At 42.4% G+C, this 20,238-nt stretch overlaps 1 protein-coding gene across 2 annotated transcripts in view; it reads left to right on the forward strand.

Moving 5' to 3' along the window:
- PDLIM1 (PDZ and LIM domain 1) overlaps positions 1–20,238 on the forward strand; it is a 73,622-nt gene that overhangs the window by 32,178 nt on the left and 21,206 nt on the right. For both annotated transcript variants that reach the window (XM_089656214.1, XM_089656213.1), the window contains exon 3: positions 16,547–16,631. In XM_089656214.1, coding sequence (XP_089512340.1) covers positions 16,547–16,631 — 85 coding nt within the window. The remainder of the gene's footprint in view (positions 1–16,546; positions 16,632–20,238) is intronic.

Raw genomic sequence — 20,238 nt, forward strand, 5'->3', positions numbered from 1 at the left:
ATTGTCAGTACAGCAACCTCCTCCTGAGCTCCTCAGTTTCCTTTCATTCAACCTGCTGGGCTGAATGAAAAAGCAATTTACCATGTGTAGCAGGCTTTAGTGTAAGTACCATGTGCTGATTTTTAAAAGAAATGTTTTACCCAAACATGGGCTCCAAGCCCTCGATCACACTGGGTAGACGATTTTGAGTGTGTTTTTCAATCGTGAAGTACCATACAGATGTCTCTTTTGGAGCTGTATTGCACATGTTTTGCCCAGAGATTTTATTTTTTTTTACAAGATTGCCTGGGTAACACGTGTTTTTTTTTATGTTTTTTTTTTTTTTTATGGTTTTTTTTTTTTTTTGTTCCCGAAGTATTCTCATGAATGTCCGATACAGGTGTCTGAACACTCAAATGTGAACTGGAACAATTTAAGAGCATTGGATTTTGGTTGTAGAGTGTTTTTAGGGCTTTGAGCTTCAAAACTCAGATGTGAATGGGGGAATTTAGGGCTCGTTAACACTAGAATGCCGTGTTTCCGTGCAGCTTCCCGCACTGCATTCTGATCGCAATGCCCTTGCGATCTGCTGGGGGGGTCCGTTAACACCCCTAAACGTAGGTCACAAGCGCATTTCGTTTGCCCGCACCAAGTCTGATACAGGCAGTTACTGAAGTTCAGGAAGCTCAATAGACTACAAAAGTGCTCACTAATGCCCATACAGTTCATTGAGAACTACAAGCTCTCAGCTGCAAAGGCTGATGGTACTTGTAGGCATTCATTCGCAGAACTCTGTTAATGAATGACACATCAGTGTAAGCGGAGCATTGCGCGACCACTTTTTTTTTATACTGACAGAGGGTACCGGGAGAAGGTCCCCACCAGCTGCCACAAGGAGGGGCCCTATGACAGGATGTGGTGGTGGATGCTCAACATGTTACACCCTAAATACAGGTGTAACGTGGAGAAAGATGAAACTATCCTTTACTGCTGATGGCTTCTGTATCAGCATTTACATGCACTTACAACATATTTCCCCAAACACAAACGTAGAGGTTTTGGGGAAATACACCATACGCTCATGTGCAGGAAAATGGTTTACTTGAATATGGCTGTGTACAGCCATTCACTTGCTTGGCTGAGGATTTTCTGCTATCTGCTTTGCATCCTATAGACATCCGTGTTCATGGGGTCTTAGGGCCTGTAACCGTGAACTCCCCTGGGCCGTGACTGGAAGAATTGCTCTCTGTAGAGAAGAAAATAATTACAGTTTTGACCATATTAGTCCTGTAGTCCTATACTTTGATTTCTATATTCTAAGATTTCTGCAGTACTTGTGGCCTATGACTAATGGCAAAAATATGCTGAGCGCACCACATTCTCCTTAGGCTATCCCACTTGTATGTACCATGCTATTGGAGCAGCCAGCTGTATCAGACCACATTAATGGAGCCAACTCAATTTTTACTTTTTGTATATGTCTTCAAGAAAGTGCTTTTTCTTGTTGTTGCTATGGTTACATACACTTTATAAACAGTTTCTATTATCCTGTTAATCACAGCTGTGTAGTGTTTGTTCTGGGTTTGTCACTGATTTGGTGAAGCAATAGAATTTTATTTGAGTGTAACAAAGGTGTTTTCCTGAACAGGGCAGAAACAGGATTATTGGTGTCTCCACGAGAAGGGCTTTGCTTTATTGCAAAGAAATGGTTTTCTTGGGAGAACATTTAATTATTACATTGCTTTTACCAATATAATGAAAAAAGTTGTGCTGCTTCAATGTAAGCAATATCCAATGCAAGGTTGTTTTTAATGAGATAAAAAAGGTTGACTAATAAGTAATAGAACCTAATATTGGGTGTTCAAGACTCGTGTATACATCAAGAACTTGAATCTCTATACAATGATAAATCAACTGTGCATAAAAAAAACTCAGTCGACCCCCCCCCCCCCCCTTTGAGAACATCCCATTGAATGAAATGCATCAGGGTGGAGTCTGTGGTGATGTCATCACGCTCGCCGAAGGTGGTGGTGATGCTGGAACTATTATACACTTATGTGACTAGATACACAGTATATTAGTTTAACAGGATTCCACAGTGAAACGTGTTCACTTTGTTAATTTCTGTTGCAACATTGACATGCATGGAAGAGGAGAGGTGATTGTAATGAGTCCCTGCTGGTGTACCCTGTGATTCCCAAGTACTTAGAGACCTCTTGCTGCCATGATCCTTGCTCGTGTACCCTGGGATTCCCAAGTACTTAGAGACCTCTTGCTGCCATGCTCCTTGCTGGTGTACCCTGTGATTCCCAAGTACTTAGAGACATCTTGCTGCCATGATTCTTGCTGGTGTGCCCTGTGGTTTCCAAGTTTGGGGAGTTGGACCCCTGATACAGAACATTATTTAGTCCACCTGTAATTTGAGTGTCTAACAAACTGGTAAGAGGCTGCATGTTCTTGTGGTGATGGAACTCACTAAAAATAGATAAGTTTCATGTGGATGGACTACATTTAATTGCATTATTGGAGTGGTGGTGGAACTCGCCAGGAAACACAAGTTTCACGTGTATGGACTTTGATTACATTGTTACATAGTTAATCTGGTTGAAAAAAAAGACACAAGTCTGTCCAGTTCGACAAACAGAAAGAAAAAAAAAAACACAAAACCTCCATATAAACTATATCCACTGTTGATCCAAAAGGCAAAAAAAACAAAGCATGCATTGTTGCAGAGGTGGTGGAACCCACCACATTTTTGTTTAAATATCTATATATATTATTATTATTATTATTATTATTATTATTTATTATTTATTTTTTTTTTTTCAATGACACTAGAGGTGATGGTATTCGATTGTGAATAGGAGTTATATTTTATTTTGTTTGCATAGTTGATTTATAGATACAGTGCAACTATATTGAGAATTTTTTTGAGCACATATATTTTGGTGTTTTTGAGTGCACCTGTGATGAGTTTAAGCTAGGTACTTTTTAAGCAATAAGCACCGTTTTATCTAGTTTTAACACCTAAACAGTAACCTGGCACAGTCTTCACAGCCTGTCTTTTACCATGAGTGCCGGACAGGTGCTAGACCAACCTAAGAAACCCACTTGAGGATATATACCAGGGGTATTGAATTACAATTCAAGGAGGTTCCGGTCACTAAACTTTTTTTCTTCTGGCTGAGGTCCGAATAGGGTGTGCCCATCAGCGTTCCCCCTTACATTAGGTGTCGCCATCAGAGTGCAACTTTACATCATGTATTCTCATCAGAATGCTCCTTTACATCAGAGTGCCCTTTTACATCAAGTACCCCATTACAGTGCCACCTTACATCAGGTATTCCCATCAGAGTGCCCCCTTACACTCAAAGTGCCCCTTTCCATCACATGTCCCCATCAGAGTGCCCCTTTCTATCACATGTCCCCATCAGAGTGCCCCTTTCCATCTCATGTCCCCATCAGAGTGCCCCTTTCCACAGTATGTGCCCCATTACCATAGAATGGGCTCATCAGAGTGTCCCTTAACATAAAATGTGCCCATCAGAGTGCCCCTTAACATAAAATAAGGGGCACTCTGATGGGCACATTCTATGTTGTACCCATCAGAGTGCCCCTGTAAGACTACACCCTACCTTGAGGGCAGACAGAAGCTGTGCTGGGATCCTTGCTGGATGCTTGTGTACAGGCAGGGAGCGGGAGTCAGAGAGACAATGAGCTGAAAGGGGCGGGGCACACGCGTGATGTCATGTTGCCATGATGACCACCCTGCTCAGTGGCGGATCTGTCATTGTGGGCTGGTGGTCTGGACGGCAGCGCTGCTGGGGCCGTTCACGGACCGCGGTACACCATTTTAGTGACTGCTGGTATAGACCATTGAAAAAAACTTTATCTGTGGCAAAGTCAAACCACCAAAAAAACTGCAACAGCTGTACTGGAAAAGTTGAATGGAAATGTGGGCAGCTCTTGTGTAGGGCTGAAGGTCTTTAGGTCTTCAGGTTAGTGACCTTTACATCAGTGAAGTGTTGACTGGAGTTTGGGCCACACCCCATCACCTCATGTCATTGCTATCACAAATAATTAACTTTAAGCTTGAAGTGTAGCTAAACCCTCCTCTCCTTTACAGCCATGGAAGCTGCCATCTTTGCCTCTAATCTGCAGTTGCCATGGTGTTGCACATATGATCAGCTATGGCATCAGCCATTTCTTGGCTTGACCGTTCAGTTGACAACACAAATACTTGTGAGTTCATTCACAGCATATGCCTCGAATGTAACTGTTTTGGGAAAATGTTAAATCTCTGGGTTTAGGTGTGTTGCCTGGTAAAGAACACAATATTAAGACATGACTTACTCAGTCAAAGCTTCCTTATGGTAAGAGCTCAAGGGGCTTCCATTACGGTTGCCTGTGGACTTTCATCTATGAAGGCAGCACATCTCCACTTCATCAAAATTCCCAGGTCAGATCATACTCTCTACTAGAGACAGGTCTCTGGGCAAGCCATATGAGCTGTGAGTACTCTTCTATACATGATTTGGGGGTGCACAACCACAACTGTGTCCTGAAACACCACATGGAACCTGTTACACCATTACTAGTGTGTGTGTGTGTGTGTGTGTGTGTGTGTGTGTGTGTATATATGTAATGTATGTATGTGTAATATATATATATATATAGCACTGCATAATTGATGGTGCTATATAAGTACACACACTGCTCAAATTAAAATTTAAGGAGCACTTTTCAGTTTCAGCTGCTTTGGTGTTAATGAAATTAACAACAGGTGCACTAGATGGGCAACAATGAGACAACCCCAAAACAGGAATGGTTTTACAGGTGTAAGCCACTGACACTTTTTTTTTTCCTACTCATCTTTTCTGTTTTTCACTAGTTTTGCATTTGGCTAGAGTCAGTGTCACAACTGGTAGCAGGAGGCGATACCTAGACCCTACAGAGGTTGCACGGGCAATCCAACTCCTCCATGATGCCAGAAGGTTGGCCGTGTCCCCCAGCACGGTCTTCAGGAGTATGGAGGAGATTCCAGGAGACAGGCAGTTACTCTAAGAGAGCTGGAAAGGGCTGTAGAAGATCCTTAACCCATCAGGATCGGTATCTGCTCCATTGTGCAAAGAGGAACAGGATGAGTGCTGCCAGAGCCCTACAAAATTACCTCCAGCAGGCCACTGGTGCGAATGTCTCTGACCAAAACAATCAGAAACAGACTTCATGAGGGTGGCCTGAGAGCCTGACGTCCTCTAGTGGGCCCTGTGCTCACTGCCCGGCACCATAGAGCTTGATTGGCATTTGCCATTGAACACCAGAATTGGCAGGTCCGACACTGGTGCCCTGTGCTTTTCACAGATGAGAGCAGGTTCACCCTGAGCACATGTGACAGACGTAAAAGGGTCTGGAGAAGCCATGGAGACTGGTATGCTGCCTGGAACATCGTTCAGCATGACCGTTTTGGTGGTGGGTTAGTGATAGTCTGGAGAGACATATCCATGGTGGGACACACAGACCTCTACACGCTAGACAATGGCACCCTGACTGCTATTAGGTATCAGGATGAAATCCTTGGACCCATTGTCAGACCCTACGCTGGTGCAGTGGGCCCTGGGTCCCTCCTGGTGCACGACAATGCCTGGCCTCATGTGGCAGAGTATGCAGGCGGTTCCTGGAGGATGAAGGAATTGATATCATTGAATGGTCCCCACTCTCGCCTGACTTAAATCCAATTGAACACCTCTGGGATATCCTGTTTCGGTCCATCCAACACCACCAGGTTGCACCTCAGTCTGTCCAGGAGCTCAGTGATGCCCTGGTCCAGATCTGGGAGGAAATACCCCAGTACACCATTTGTCTCATTAGAAGCATGCCCCATCAACAACAGGCATGCGTACAAGCATGTGGGGGCCATACACACTATGGTATACCATTTTGAGTTGCTGCAATGAAATTTCAGCAAAATGGACTAGCCTGCTGCATTATTTTTTCACTTTAATTTTCAGGGTGTCTTTAGATTCAGTCCTCTGTAGGTTGATAATTTCCGTTCCGATCAAACAATGGGGCATCCTTATGTTCCTAACACATCACCCAGTCCATATCCGTATAGATATCCAGCATGATCTTTTTCCCCATTGAGATCTGATGTGTTTTCAGTCCTCATGCACACTGGACGTTTTACAGATGCTGTTTTTGGCTTTTGACATTTTTTTTCTACAGCCAGTAAACTCCCCAGTATGTTATCCTATGTGTCCATGTACACCTAGACTGTAATCAACATTTTTTTGGCAGGGACGTTTTTCAGCTGGAAAAAAAAAACTTAGGACTAGTGGGTTTTTAAAGGTGTTTTTTAGCTGTAAAAACGCTCTAACACGGTAAATCGCAGCACACCAGCGTTTATGGACTAATTTTGACTTGAAAAAAAAATTTTTTTTGGTTTAAAAAAAAAAAAACCCTCTAAAAAACCGCAAACACCATTAAACGCTAATACAAAAATGCTAACAACCGCTGAAAAGGTCACGTTTTAATGTGACTTTACATAGCTAACATTACCGGCGTTATTATAACGCCCCATGTGCGCGCAGCCTCAGAGTGTTCCTTTCATTTTTTTGAGCAGTGTATATAATTTTCATCGTCTCAGAGTTTTGGGGTTTTTTTCTCACGGGGTCTTGGCAAGTGTCTGTTTATTACTTGACAAAAGATGGACATTTTGGTTATAAACTGTATCCAAATATTTTTTTGTTCCACATTCCAAAGCATCCTGTCATTTGTCATATCAGTGTTCTCTTAGTATTTCCCAATTTCTCACTGAATAGCAGTCTTGTGTGTTGGAAAATATTATGTGGTATCCAGTCTAAAAGGGATCCACTGGTGAAACCAAAAAGTATCAGAAACATGAGACCACTAGATCTATGAGTAATATATGAGCTCACTAGATAACTCCAGTTGACTAATTTCAGTGGGTAATCATAGTCTGCAGAGTTGGATAAATGTGGCCTGTTACTAATGTGCTGGAGGAGTTTGGTTGTGTTTTCCCCTCCCACCTCTATAGATATAAACATGTTTGCTTGGGAAACATACATAAGTGTGGGTTTATTTGTAGAATAACAATGAGGATTCCATTGCTGCTTGCAGATAGGAGACGGTGCAAGACTTGTAACCCTGAGAAATCTGAAGTTCTACTTTTAGTTTAAGCGGAGAATCTCTGTATTCTTGTGCAATCTCTCATAACCTAAGTTCTAAATTTAGCAGTACCCACAAAGATGCCATTCTGTGCCCGTCTATGCTGGTCTCTATTTAGCATACCTTGAGGCTAGGTTCACACTTGCAGGACATTGCATTTGATTCGCACAGGAATTGCACTGCATTCCTGTGTACATCACATGCGATGTCTGTGCGATGCGATTTGAGCAGGGCTTGACAAATTTGCTTTCAATCTAGAAGCCAGCTAAAAAAGTTAATTTTTTTTTTTTTTTTTTTTTTAGTGTATAGTGCGTTGTCGGCGCCCAGGACTTCACACAATGCCATTTGCCACATGACAATCACAACAACACTGCATCATGTTTTAGGCTGTATTGAAAATAATGGCACCTGGATCTGCATTTTTGCAATCACAGCAATTCTGCACAGGTGTCAATGGAGCCACCCTAGTTCACAACCAATCCAGAATGGCATGTGTGAACCTCCGATTCGCATAAGAGGCTAGATATTTTGTGTTCCTAATTGAGGAGGTTCAAATATATCCACACGCATTGTGTTTTGAGCACCATTATGAAAAGGGTCCTGTAAGTTTGTAGAGGTGCGTTCCAGACTTGCAAGTGATAGAGTGGCATGCAGAGAAAAGTGGTCACATAGGATTGCTATTGACAGGAGTTTTCCCACTGAAGTCTATGGGAGGTGATTTTCCCACTGCAGTTTGTGGGAGGTGATTTTCCCACTGCAGTTTGTGGGAGGTGATTTTCCCACTGCAGTCTGTGGGAGGTGATTTTCCCACTGCAGTCTGTGGGAGGTGATTTTCCACTGAAGTGACCTGGCGCCAGGGATTTGTTGAACCCTGGATTTGAGCCGTACATTTTGTATGGCTGAAATCTTATTGCATCCACACTAAAATGGTGCAGGACCCTTCCCCCCCCGCACCTGATTCACATCGCATGGGTGTGCACATGATACAATCTGATTTCTGGCATTTACACTGCATTTTGCAATCTGTTTTGGGTGTCATTAATTTTAACATTGCATGGACATCGTGTGATTGCAATGCGGTGTGGGAAACGCACAGGATTCGCTGCATTTCCCGCATTGCATTAGTGTGAAACAGGTCTGAGAGTCACTGGGGTTTAACTTTTTTTTTTTTTTTATATATACTTTGTACCCCTTCCCTTTTTTATTCACTGCGGAGTCCTCATTATAAAGAACGTCATGGTGTAATGGAAATTATGTATCATTTAGCTATTTTTATGCAATAAAATACACATTTTCATATTTTCCCATGTCTGCTACAATTTGACCTCTTGTTCAAGTATATTACTGTACATGGGGAGAGACTAAAAATATCCAGCGCCCAGGAAATGGTACGTTTAAAGTGCATAAAATGTGTAAATAAATGATTCCTGTGAATTTAGCTGCTGAGGATTAAAAGAAGTGCTATATATTCAAAACACTTGAGTACAAAAGCGAGTTTCATAAATAAACCACGCTGCTCTAAACCTTCATCAACAAAATCTAAAACATGACCATAACAGACCAGAAATACAATATAACATTTAAGATTAAGTAGTCATGTAAACAGTGAATCAATCCAAGTAAAAAGTCCCAGATAAAGTGCTCATGCAGGTGTAAACAAAATAGGTGCTCCACATCAGTGCTTCCAGTGTTCCCATACAGACAGACATTCATCCGTCACAGATTGTTGACCTACTATTTCTAGTCAGGTCAGTAGCGCTTGCGTTTGGCGATATATATATATATATATATATATATATATTTATAAATCATATATTGGGTGAGACTACAATGGCTCGTTCTTATGGGTCCATCTCAGATGGTGTACCATCATGCATGCAAATAAAGTACCAGGGAGGATCTTGCAGCATAAAACCATTTAGATTTTATTAAAACACAAAAGTATTGTAAAAAATTCACACTCCCAATTGTAGGTGCCTATAAGAACCAGCACTGGGTATGTATGGCTTGCATAGGGAGGAAAAGATGGCTGCTGCTATGCATGTGTAAGAAACCGGCATGTGCTCCAACAGTAGGATATGATATCGCTGGAAGTGATGTCCGCTCGTGGACCACACCTGGACCAGTTTTGTCCTATTTAGACATCTTCATGAAGTTCTTTGAAAACCTCCAATCAAGAGGAGACTGGTCAAGGTGTGCTCTATGAGCTGACGTCACAGTATGTTATCCACGCAAAGCTGGAATACATGCCAGGACACTATTCAGAATCCACTTGTATCCTAAGACCTATGCACAAAATCTAGTGTATGATGCATAATGCCTGGGCTCCTAAATAATGGAAACGTTAATATGCCCCGGGGAAAGTCTTCTTTCACCTTGCTTCCTACATTTAGACAAGTTTGGAGAAAGTCAGAGGATGCCTTCTAGGCACAAAATCTGCTGTCAGCTGTTAAACGCTCTAAGGCAACCACAAAGTCGTGGGCATCCATTTTGAAAATTTTGCAGTTTTACAGAGCGAGGTACATATTAAATTTGAAATGCTGTTCCTAATGAAGTTACCGAATTCTATGATGAGGGATGATGATATAAACCATGCAAAGTCAGAACATTTCCATAGCTCCTTATTTACCAGGTCTAAACATAATGGGAATGGGAAATTGCAGAGTATAATGGGCAAATGGGTTTATGAAAGGAATGCAAGATGGGCTAAAGTTTTTCTGAAGAGATGGTGGTCCTGACGCAAATTCTTCAAGCCCAGCTCTGGAAATTGGAAAAGATTCCTCCCGCGCTGTAAGAGTTTAAATGTTTGTTTATGTCTAGGGGGTACAGTAACAGGCATTATCACTATTACCTTGCATCTTTGTTTCAGCTAGCTCTGTCACTTTCCTCTTCCATTCTGTGGTCTGTCTCTTGGTATCATTATGTACAATGCAGGGCTGTTAACCTTGTACATTCAGGAGGCAGGAGTTCACCTACAGCCTTGAGCCGCTTACGGAGGAGGCTGCAGGGGCCCAGGTTGCACCGCTGGAGGGACCCTGCTGGGGTGCCAAATATATTTCTCCTTATTCTGACACCTCTAGACACGTCAAGCAATTTAACTCTTGCAATGCAATGTTCCAAAGCAAGGAGATATATAGTGTGTGTGTATATACCACAGGTGTATAAAATCAAGCACATAGGCATGCAGACTGCTTCTACAAATGTTTGTGAAAGAATGGATCGCTCTCAAGCGCTCAGTGAATTCAAGCGTGATACTGTGATAGGTTAAATTTCCGTGCTACTAAATATTTCACGGTCAACTGTTAGTGGTATTATAACAAAGTGGAAGCAACTGGAAACAACAGCAACTCAGGCACGAAGTGGTAGGCCACATAACATGACAGAGTAGGGTCAGCAAATGCTGAAGCGCACAGTGTGCAGAAGTCGCCAACTGTCTGCAGAGTCAATAACTAAAGACCTCCAAACTTCGTGTGGCCTTCAGATTAGCACAACAGTGCGTAGAGAGCTGCATGGAATGGGTTTCCATAGCCGAGCAGCTGCATCCAAGCCCTACATCACCAAGTGTAATGCAAAGAGTCAGATGCAGTGGTGTAAAGCAGGCTGCAACTGGACTCTGAAGCAGTGGTGACGTTCTCTTCAGTGACGAATCGCGCTTCTCTGTCTGGCAAGTCCGATGGATGTGTCTGGGTTTGGCGGTTGCCAGGAAATCGGTACTTGCCGGACTGCATTGTGCCAAGTGTAAAGTTTGGTGGAGGGGGGATTATGGTGTGGGGTTGTTTTTCAGGGGTTGGGCTTGGCCCCTTTTGTTCCAGGGAATGGAACTCTTAAGGCGTCAGCATACCAAGATATTTTGGACAATTTCATGCTCCCAAATTTGTGGGAACTGTTTGGCCCCTTCCTGTTTCAACAAGACTGCACACCATTGCACAAAGCAAGGTCCATAAAGACACAGATGAGCGAGTTTGGGGTGGAGGAAGTTGACTGGCCTGCACAGAGTCCTGATCTCAACCCAATAGAACACCTTTGGGATGAATTAGAGCGGAAACTGCAAGTCCATTATCAGTGCCTGACCTCACAAACGTGCTTCTGGAAGAATGGTCAAACATTCCCATAGACACACTCCTAAACCTTGTGGACAGCCTTCCCAGAAGAGTTGAAGCTGTTATAACTGCAAAGTGTGGGACAGCTCAATATTGACCCTATGGACTAAGACTGGGATGCCATTAAAGTTCATGTGCATGTAAAGGCAGGCGTCCCAATACTTTTGGCAACATAGTGCATATGTGTATCTTTTGCCATTTCCTGTAGTCAGGCTTTAACCTCCCTGGCGGTATTCCCGAGTGTAGCTCGGGGTAGAGTTTTAGTACCAAAAGCGGTAACCCCGAGCTACACTCGGGCTTACCATGCGGCGCTGCATAGGGAGTCCCTGCAGCACTTACCTTGTCCTTCGCTCCCATGATGTGTCCCCTGAAGCGTCCCCGGCCATCTCCTCCGGCTGATGCCGGCATCCGGCTTCTGTTTTCCGGTCCCCGTGACATCGGGACGTACGGGCGGCGGGGGGAAATTTGAAAATTTTAAAAAATGTCATTTTTTTCAAAACACATTTTTCACAGTAAAACATTGCTGTTTCAACCCATTTCACATACATATTGTCCCTAGTGCTTTGTCCTGTGCCCTGCCTACATTTTGTCTGTCTTTCTGCCTGGAAACTTAGAAAATCCATGGCGTCCAAAAAATGTCCCTTTAGGTCAAAAGCGGTTTTAGACCAGCTAGAGAACAGCGATAGTAAATCAGAACCACTTGCAGAATTGAGTGATAATGATTCGTGGGGGAAATTCGTCATCAGACACTGAAAACGATTTTGCGACTTTGCTCAGCAATGTACGAACTTGGCGCTATATTTCAAATTTCAGTGTTTTCGGTTTGATTATATTATTGAATTAAATGTATTATTATTATATTATTATTTTTTATGATTATTTATTAAATTATAATTTATGATTTCGTGTTTCAAATTTTATCATACCCGGGATGTTTAATAGTCTCTTGTTCGGACAGATTTCAGTGAGTTATTCCTAAAAATTACAGCCTACAATAAAAAAACTACATATTTCCATGCAAAATAATGGTACCGCTTTCAGCACCAAAAATCTGAAATAATCATACCGCCAGGGAGGTTAATATTAATTTAGTTTGAAGTGTTTTCCTATATCTTGCCTTTTTTTCTCTGTAGATCTGGAGAGGCAGAACATAGTGACTAGCATGAGGCTGTGTGCTCCCCAAAAGCCTTGTGAAAACCTTGCTTGATTGGACTATAGAAAAATAGTGCACAATTTGAACTAATCTAAATCAAGGGTACTGTAGCTTAGTGTATGTGATTCCTGGGTTACATCAGCATTTTTCTGAACTTGCTTTGATGGCGAGATGATTGGTGGTTCCGATATCAGCACTAACCAAAAATGACAAGGTCCATTGGGTATTCTCTTGGCATTTGTCCATTTTTGCTATGTGTACTGTTTTTCATATCTGTCTCTGTATAATTGCATGCTCTAGTGGGTAGTTAAGAGGGTAGTTGACTAAAGAAGTATTTTTTTCATAGGCCTGTGTTCAAAGAAAAGGATCCCACAAGACATGCAAGTACAGAAACCAAACCTTTACTGAATGGTACACCATCACAAGAAAGCCTAGTTTGGTTTGGACCTCACAAGGTTCCTAGTTAGTTGACTGCATGAAGGGGCCATTGAAGATTTGAATCCAGTCCCACTGGGCTTTTTTGTGATGCCCAGTAAAGTTTAGATCTTGTGGTGTGATGCTGGATATTTGGTTTTTTTACTCTGAGAAGGAGTGCATAGTCCAAAAACGAAGTGGATTATTTGAAGTGAAAACAGGCAAGGATGAAAGTCCCCCTTTAAAGTGATATTAAATATATATTTTTTTCTTACAATAACAGACATATTAAACTTGCCTGCTCTGTGCAATGGTTTTGCACAGAGCAGCCCCGATTCTCCTCTTCTCTGATCCCCTACTGGCGTTCTTGGCCCCTCCCTCCCATCAAATGCCTCCATAGCAAGCAGCTTGTTATGGGAGAACCCAAGCAGACTTGCTCCCGAGCTGCTGCCCTGCATGTGCATTTACACACAGATTGCGGCTCTGCCCCGCTCCCGCTTTCCTCACTGGCTGTGATTGACAGTAGCGAGAGCCAAGGGAGGTAGAGCCGCTGATCTTGTATAGTGGGGGGGCTGCTGCACACAGAAGGTTTTTGTGCATGAAGGTAAAAATCCTTGAGCCTTTACAACCACTTTAAGGGCTTGTTCACACTAGAATGCAGTGTGGGAGAGCCACTGTCCCCTGTAGCTTCCAACACCGCATTCCAATCGCAATGCCCTTACGATCTACTGCAGGGGTCAGTTAAAAGTTAATGACACCCCAAACACAGACCACAAACACATTGCATGCGCCCGCACCAATGTGCATTTCAAAAAGAAGTAAATGCACTACTATTAGTGCAGTGCTATTTCAGCCCATTCAAATGAATGGGCTTGAAATCGCACCGCACAGAGCCCGCATATGAATCGCACAGGAACGTACAGCACATCCCTGAGTGATTCATCTCGGGGCAAGGTGTGAACTGGCCCTAAGAATTGCTTTCCATCATCTTTCATAACATTGCAAGTTTAGTGCATTTAAATGCGGAATTTAAATAGTACGCAATACAACTGTGTATGTGGATGTCTCTGTGCCTGATTAAAAAATAGAAATATTCCATCTGGTTTTATTGTAGAACAAGATTATTCAAAAAACACAAACCAGCAAATCTAGAAAGATATACCAAAGGATAAAGTACAGTATTTTCTGGCGTATAAGACTACTTTTTATACTTAAAAATATACCCCAAAAATTGGGGGTCGTCTTATACGTGGGGTATAAAATGTGAACCTTGAGTTTGTTTGGGTCAAGCTGCCTGGATATGTGATCATACTGTACATACAGAATACCGTGCTGAGCCAAGCTGGCTCAAAACAGATGTCCCTATGACAGATTAATCTGTCAGCCCGCTGGATGTGCGGTATATACAGTATACTGCGCTGAGCTAAGCGGTTTCAAAACGTACCGGTATGTCCCTTCTGTAATCAGCCCGCTGGATGTGTGTATGTACGGTAGCTGCGACTACATACAGTATACACTGGGCCAATCACGGCGAGTGATGTATTCTACTAATGAATACAAAGCCTGTTCAGATTAGCTGAGGTTGTGACATCATCAGCCCACCTCTCTGACTCAGCCAATCCGAGCAGGCTTTGTATTCATTAGTAGAATACATCACTCGCCGTGATTGGCTGTATGTAGCCGCAGCTACCGTACATACACGCATCCAGCGGGCTGATTACCGTGGGGACGTACCGGTACGTTTTGAAACCGCTTGGCTCAGTGCAGTATACTGTATATACCGCACATCCAGCGGGCTGACAGATTAATCTAGTCTTAGTCTTATACGGCGAGTATAGTCCAAAACCTATGTTTTAACTGGAAAATTAGGGGGTCGTCTTATATACCCAGTCGCCTTATACGCCGGAAAATACGGTATATGTACTTTCTCCTAGTTTACTCATGGTTCAATCTAAAAGGTTAATGCTTTTCCTGGATTCAGTAAATTGATGTTTATTCTATAGCTATTGTTCAAGCCTAATCCTGAACACCTGCTCAACATTCCAAAAGCAATTGTCACACCTACACATTGCTATCATGCATGTCTGTGTGTGTATAGATGTGGAAAAAAGAAATTAAAGCATCAGTTTTTAATCAGAATATAGCATCAAGTCAATTAAACTCCTGGGATATTGATCTGGCCAGTTAAATAGCAGAGGGGGTTGTTAATCAGATTCTGTGTGTGTCCTTTGCTAAAAGCTGGGGACTTTCACTTTTTCGGCTTAAGCTGGCCATAGATTGATAGAAATTCAGCTGGTTTAGCGGGAACTGGATGAATTCCGACACACCTATGGCTCTTTCCATTAGAAAGGCGTCAACCTAGTAATTGACTAATTTTTGATTGTGTAGGTTTTTTTTTTTTTTTTGGGGGGGGGGGGTGGTTTAATCAGCCGGCTGGCTGACCCAAAACATTTTTTATCCATGTATGGTCAGCTTTAGCAGTGGCAATGTCAAGTACATGTAAACCGAAACCTTAAAATCTCATGAGCTTGAAAGCTGATGTTATGCTAAAAATATTTTTTTCTCCCTACAGCTTTAGTGACCTAACTTACCTGTAATGAAATATGCTGCAAGCCATTCAGGCTACTGGATCCTGGCGAAATCTTCTTTGCAGTAATGCCCAGTCCTCTTCCTGTCTCTGTGGTGGTTATTAGTTTCAGGTCTCCGAGCTGAACTCAATAGAAGATGCTCCCATTGGAGACTGCCGTTTTTCCTCCCCTCTCATCCATTCAGAAAAGTTCTTTAAATGATTGCTCTACATATAACAAGATCTATGAATGGAGTAGTGTCTGATAAGTCACAGGATTCTGCCCCACTTATTCACAGATCAAGTTTCTGGAAGTGTAATCAATAAATAGGCTTTTCTCAGTTGAGTGGGAAGGAAGGTGTAGGTCCCTGCCTCATGTCCATGCTAGGCTTTCCTACTAGGAAGCACAGTATGAATTGTGGGCTATCATAAATGCCACCAAGTAAGAGTTGTATATTTGTAAAGTAAAAATTATACAAATGAAACAAAACAAAGACTTAGAACTGTTGGACATTCCCATTAAAAGGGCGCCCCCACCACTACGTGTCAGTGACTCGAAGTATTGAAGCCAGAGTCTTCCAGACAGCTAGCATTCTCACAAGGATGTCGGTGATGGAAGCTTTCATATTTTTTTTCAGAACTGGTTTTCTGTAACGTAATTACATTTATCTGTCAGTGTTGATGTTTTCAATCATGTTTAGCCGTTATCCACGCAAGCAGGTAAATATATCGCATTGCTGAGACAGGAGTTTTTCTGGGGAAAGCCTGGAAAGCACCTTAAGACTCATAGGTGTGAAAGTATGCAGTTTGCTGAACTCCTTGGCACACTCTTCTGAGGTCTTCAGGCTATGCATTCCTTCCAACTGGCCCTAGCTCTACCACTCTATTGTTTTACATTGTTTCCTCTGGTGGCACCCTCTGATGGAAGAGTGAACCAGACGCAGGGCCATGGGGGCCAGTGGGTGCTATATGCTCTTTTGCATCTAGCACCTGTAGAGACCCGGTCTTGGAGAAGCCTGGTATTGTCTATGGGTAGCCCAGAGCCCGTCTTCATTTTATATCTAGAACATCTGCTACTGGGAATTAAGTACTGCTTAAGTATATGTTTAATATCATGCATTGACTGTCCCTGTGTTCATTTTCCTTAAGGGTTGAATCCAAGATTTGGTCACCCCTTGTATCTGAAGAAGGCAAAGTACACCCATATAAAATGAACCTGGCATCGAATCCTCAGGTAATTGCTATTTCATTCTCATGTAGTATCTTTTGATTAGAGGATAATGGATACTTTTTGTTATATGGGTTCTCGGCAGCACAATAACCTATGATGTGTTCAACCACAGAATTAAATTTGCCAGAAATGTGTTCTTGATTTAGGTTTTGTGATTTGTAGGTTGATGTTTGATAGCTACAGGTTATGCTGTATTAGGTCTTTACTGTCCCTGTAAGTAACTATATAATCCTAAAAATCAAACTAGAAACTACAGTTTGAGAAAAAGCATAATTACAGTACATCATTGTGATCTGTATAATTCACCCCTTCTCTTGGAGAATAAAATGCCATGGCATGAATCTTGACAATGAGGTGCATGCGGCCATTCATAGCCCATCACAGGTTTGTATTGCATGCTGGGTGTCCCTTTTGTTGGTTTTCAGAAGCAGCATGAGCATGCGCTTTGCAGCTGAATAGGTATTCACAGATTAGGAATGAGGTCAGACAGGTCTGGTGCTAACTTTTCTCAGGGAATTGATTTGATTTGCTTTAACTAGTGTAACAGAGATTAACCAATAATTTGAGCCAAATCAATGTTTATAGACATCGGTTAAAGTGTTCCTAAACCCAGGTCCCTGCATTTATTATATATGGTCTCACACAGAACATGGAAGTGCAATTATTTTAGTAAATATAAACTGCTAAATACCTTTCCTCATCAGCAGTTAGAGTAGTCTTGTGACTTCTATCAGTGTCCAGCCGGGCACTGGTTATAGCTTGTAGGAGGAGTTTTCATTCTGCTCTAGGAGGATGCAGGACTCCTGACCTCTGTCCGGACAGTGCTAATTGACCCTGTGCTGATCACATGCACTCTCCCCAAGAAAAAAAAAACCTCTCTAGCAATACACACCAAACTGAGCATGTGCAGAGTGTCTCCACACATAGGTCTTATCAAGAGATAAAAGGGGGACACTGGAAGAAGGGGAGGATCAGAGAAGTCAGGATCAAACAACGTTTTTACACAATGCAGAGGATTAACCCCTTAGGTTCCACAGTGAGTATAACAAGCATGCTTTACTGCATATACAGACTGATTTTACTGTTGTGGGTTTAGTAACTGTTTAAACTGCATAGCGTAGTCCTAATTAAACAGCTACAGTCTGGATTTTTGTGTAGATCCAAGATCAGAGCTGAAGAAGATCTTTCTAAATAAAATTTAACAATAATGTATCTGTTTCTGAAGTTTGGAGGGCTTACCTTCCTATCTAGAAGTGCAAAACTCAGTCTCTGCACACCCTTATTGAGATCTTTAGACATCCTGCCTAGGGCTTAGGCCATTTCTGTAAGATTGTTAGTTGCATGGGGACACCACAAACTGTTAAACAAAAAAAACAAAAAAAAAAAAACTCATTACCTGAGTGCAAGAAGAGAAAGCCCAGACACTAGTGCTTGAGAATCCTGGGCCAGACTGAACAAAATTTACTGCCATGATGCTCTTCTTGCCACTGGAATCTGACACATTCGCCAAACATAAGACTGCCTCTAGTCCAGAGAATGACGGTCCACCTTTTGACCCTGTCTTCTCCTCATATGAAACTGCAGGCAGCCATCATTATGGTCAGACCATGCACTGGTGCCAGGCTGTAATGGGAAGCAGGACTGCAGAGCTCAGCCAATGGCGGCATACCAATTTTATTATGGAAGAGTTCACTTATCCTTAAAACTGTGTTAAACCCCAAAACAAAAATGTAATAATTTTCAGCTCACCAGTTCTCAGATGTGGTGGCTCCATTACTCTTCCTTTTTTTTTTTTTTTAATTTTGTATCTGGTGATCTGGACTTGTGTCTTTCTTTAATAGACTGAGCTTTCCAGCGAAGGTGGCAGTCATGGTACCCACACATCCTTCTATTTTTTTTTTTTTACCCATCAGTGTGCGAATGATCAAATTCGCAACCAATTGAAAAGCCATACCTTACCTTCTGATTGGTTTAGACTCTGTTTCAGATGGATTCGATCTCTGTAGATTGACCAGGGCAGAATATTACTGATTATTCGGCATTAATGAGCAGCTCTGAGATATGAATACATTTAAGTACTCGTATATGTAAGGCCAGATATGTAATTTTTTTTCTTTATAAAAACACCCTTATGTATTGTCGTCATCTTGATTTAAAGCGGAGTTCCACCCAAAAGGGGAAGTTCGGCTTCAAGTCTTTGTCCCCCGCTCCCCATTAAGGATTAACACCTTTGGGGAGCGGGTACCGACATTGGACAGGTACCCACTCCCACTTTCACTGTGATCGCCTAAGGCGATCGGAAACAGTTGTCCTCCCCCCTCCCTTCTGGGACCTGTCACGTGTTCCAGAAAACTATGGGGCCATTCACAAAGTACAGTGCTTCTCGTGCATGCACAGTGGGCATCCGGCAGTGAAGCTGCAAGCAGTCAGTCGGGTTCCCACACTGAAGATGCCGGTGCCAGGGAGAGAAGACGGCTGGTGAAACCAGCGGTGGTGAGGACACAGCTGGACCGAGAGACAGGTAAGTGGCTGTATTTTAAAAGTCAGCAGCTACAGTTTTTGTAGCTGCTGACTTTTATTTTATTTTTTTTTTAGCTGGAACTCCGCTTTTAACGTGAGTATAACAGCATTTCTATAGAACAATGTGAGCTGTTGTACGACAGCACTAATTTGTAGCTATTTCATCAGTATAGCTATATTTGTCTGACACATGGGAGAAAATAGATTATTTCCCTTTTCTGACTTAATCCAATTTTTCAGGGAAAACATATCAGCAGATTGCTTCCAAGTCTGAACATTCTTTAATCATTTTGGGCCATTTTAGAATGGATTTTTTTTTTTTTTTTTTTTTTTTAAACTAATGAAGCTTTCTAAAAAAAATAAAAAAAAAGTATTTGTGCTGTGCTGCTAAACAATTGTTCTGTTTAGCATTTAGACAAAAAAATATTAATTTTCAGCATAGAACTTCACTCCCCTCTGCTACACCTTTCCTCCTTTGCAAGGTAATCTACAAAAAACATACCTCCATGCCCAGTGATCCTGCTGTGTTCTGTAGGAACCCGCTGCTGCACACTGTGTTCTGTGACATCATCAGGGGGTCTGTGCCTCTTTTTGGGTTCTTGTAGCCAGCCCTTGATGACATGCGTGCACCGTATCCTGTCATCAGGGGCCGGCTGCAAGCACCTTGAGGAGACAGCTGGCTCCCTGATGATGCACCACAGTGCATGCACAGCTTGCAGCCTCCTGGAATGTATGATCTGGGTATTCCAGGAGCCTAGGGGGCATGTGGGATGTCATTCTCATCTAGGCAAGAACATAGCTTTTTCAGGCTATCCTCCCTGCACTTGCTAATTGGGGAATAAAAAGAACAGTTTGTGATCTGAGAGGGGCTAGGGATGAGTGGCTGGGGAGGGTGAAGGAACGCTTTACGTTTTCTAACAATTGCCTACAGCACCTCCAGACTCAGAGAAGTCCACAAATAAATACTATGAAAAGTACTGTAGAGCATTTTATAATTATCCCATGGAAAAATGTCATAAAATGAAGGAGCGGGGAGATGGTGGTTGTGATTTGGCTGCAGGGACTAGGTCAGTCCTGTTAGTGTGTGCAA

Source organism: Staurois parvus, unplaced genomic scaffold, assembly GCF_062004578.1.
Source record: "Staurois parvus isolate SC_StPar_1 unplaced genomic scaffold, SC_StPar_1.0 ptg000894l, whole genome shotgun sequence".
Taxonomy (NCBI): Eukaryota; Metazoa; Chordata; class Amphibia; order Anura; family Ranidae; genus Staurois; species Staurois parvus.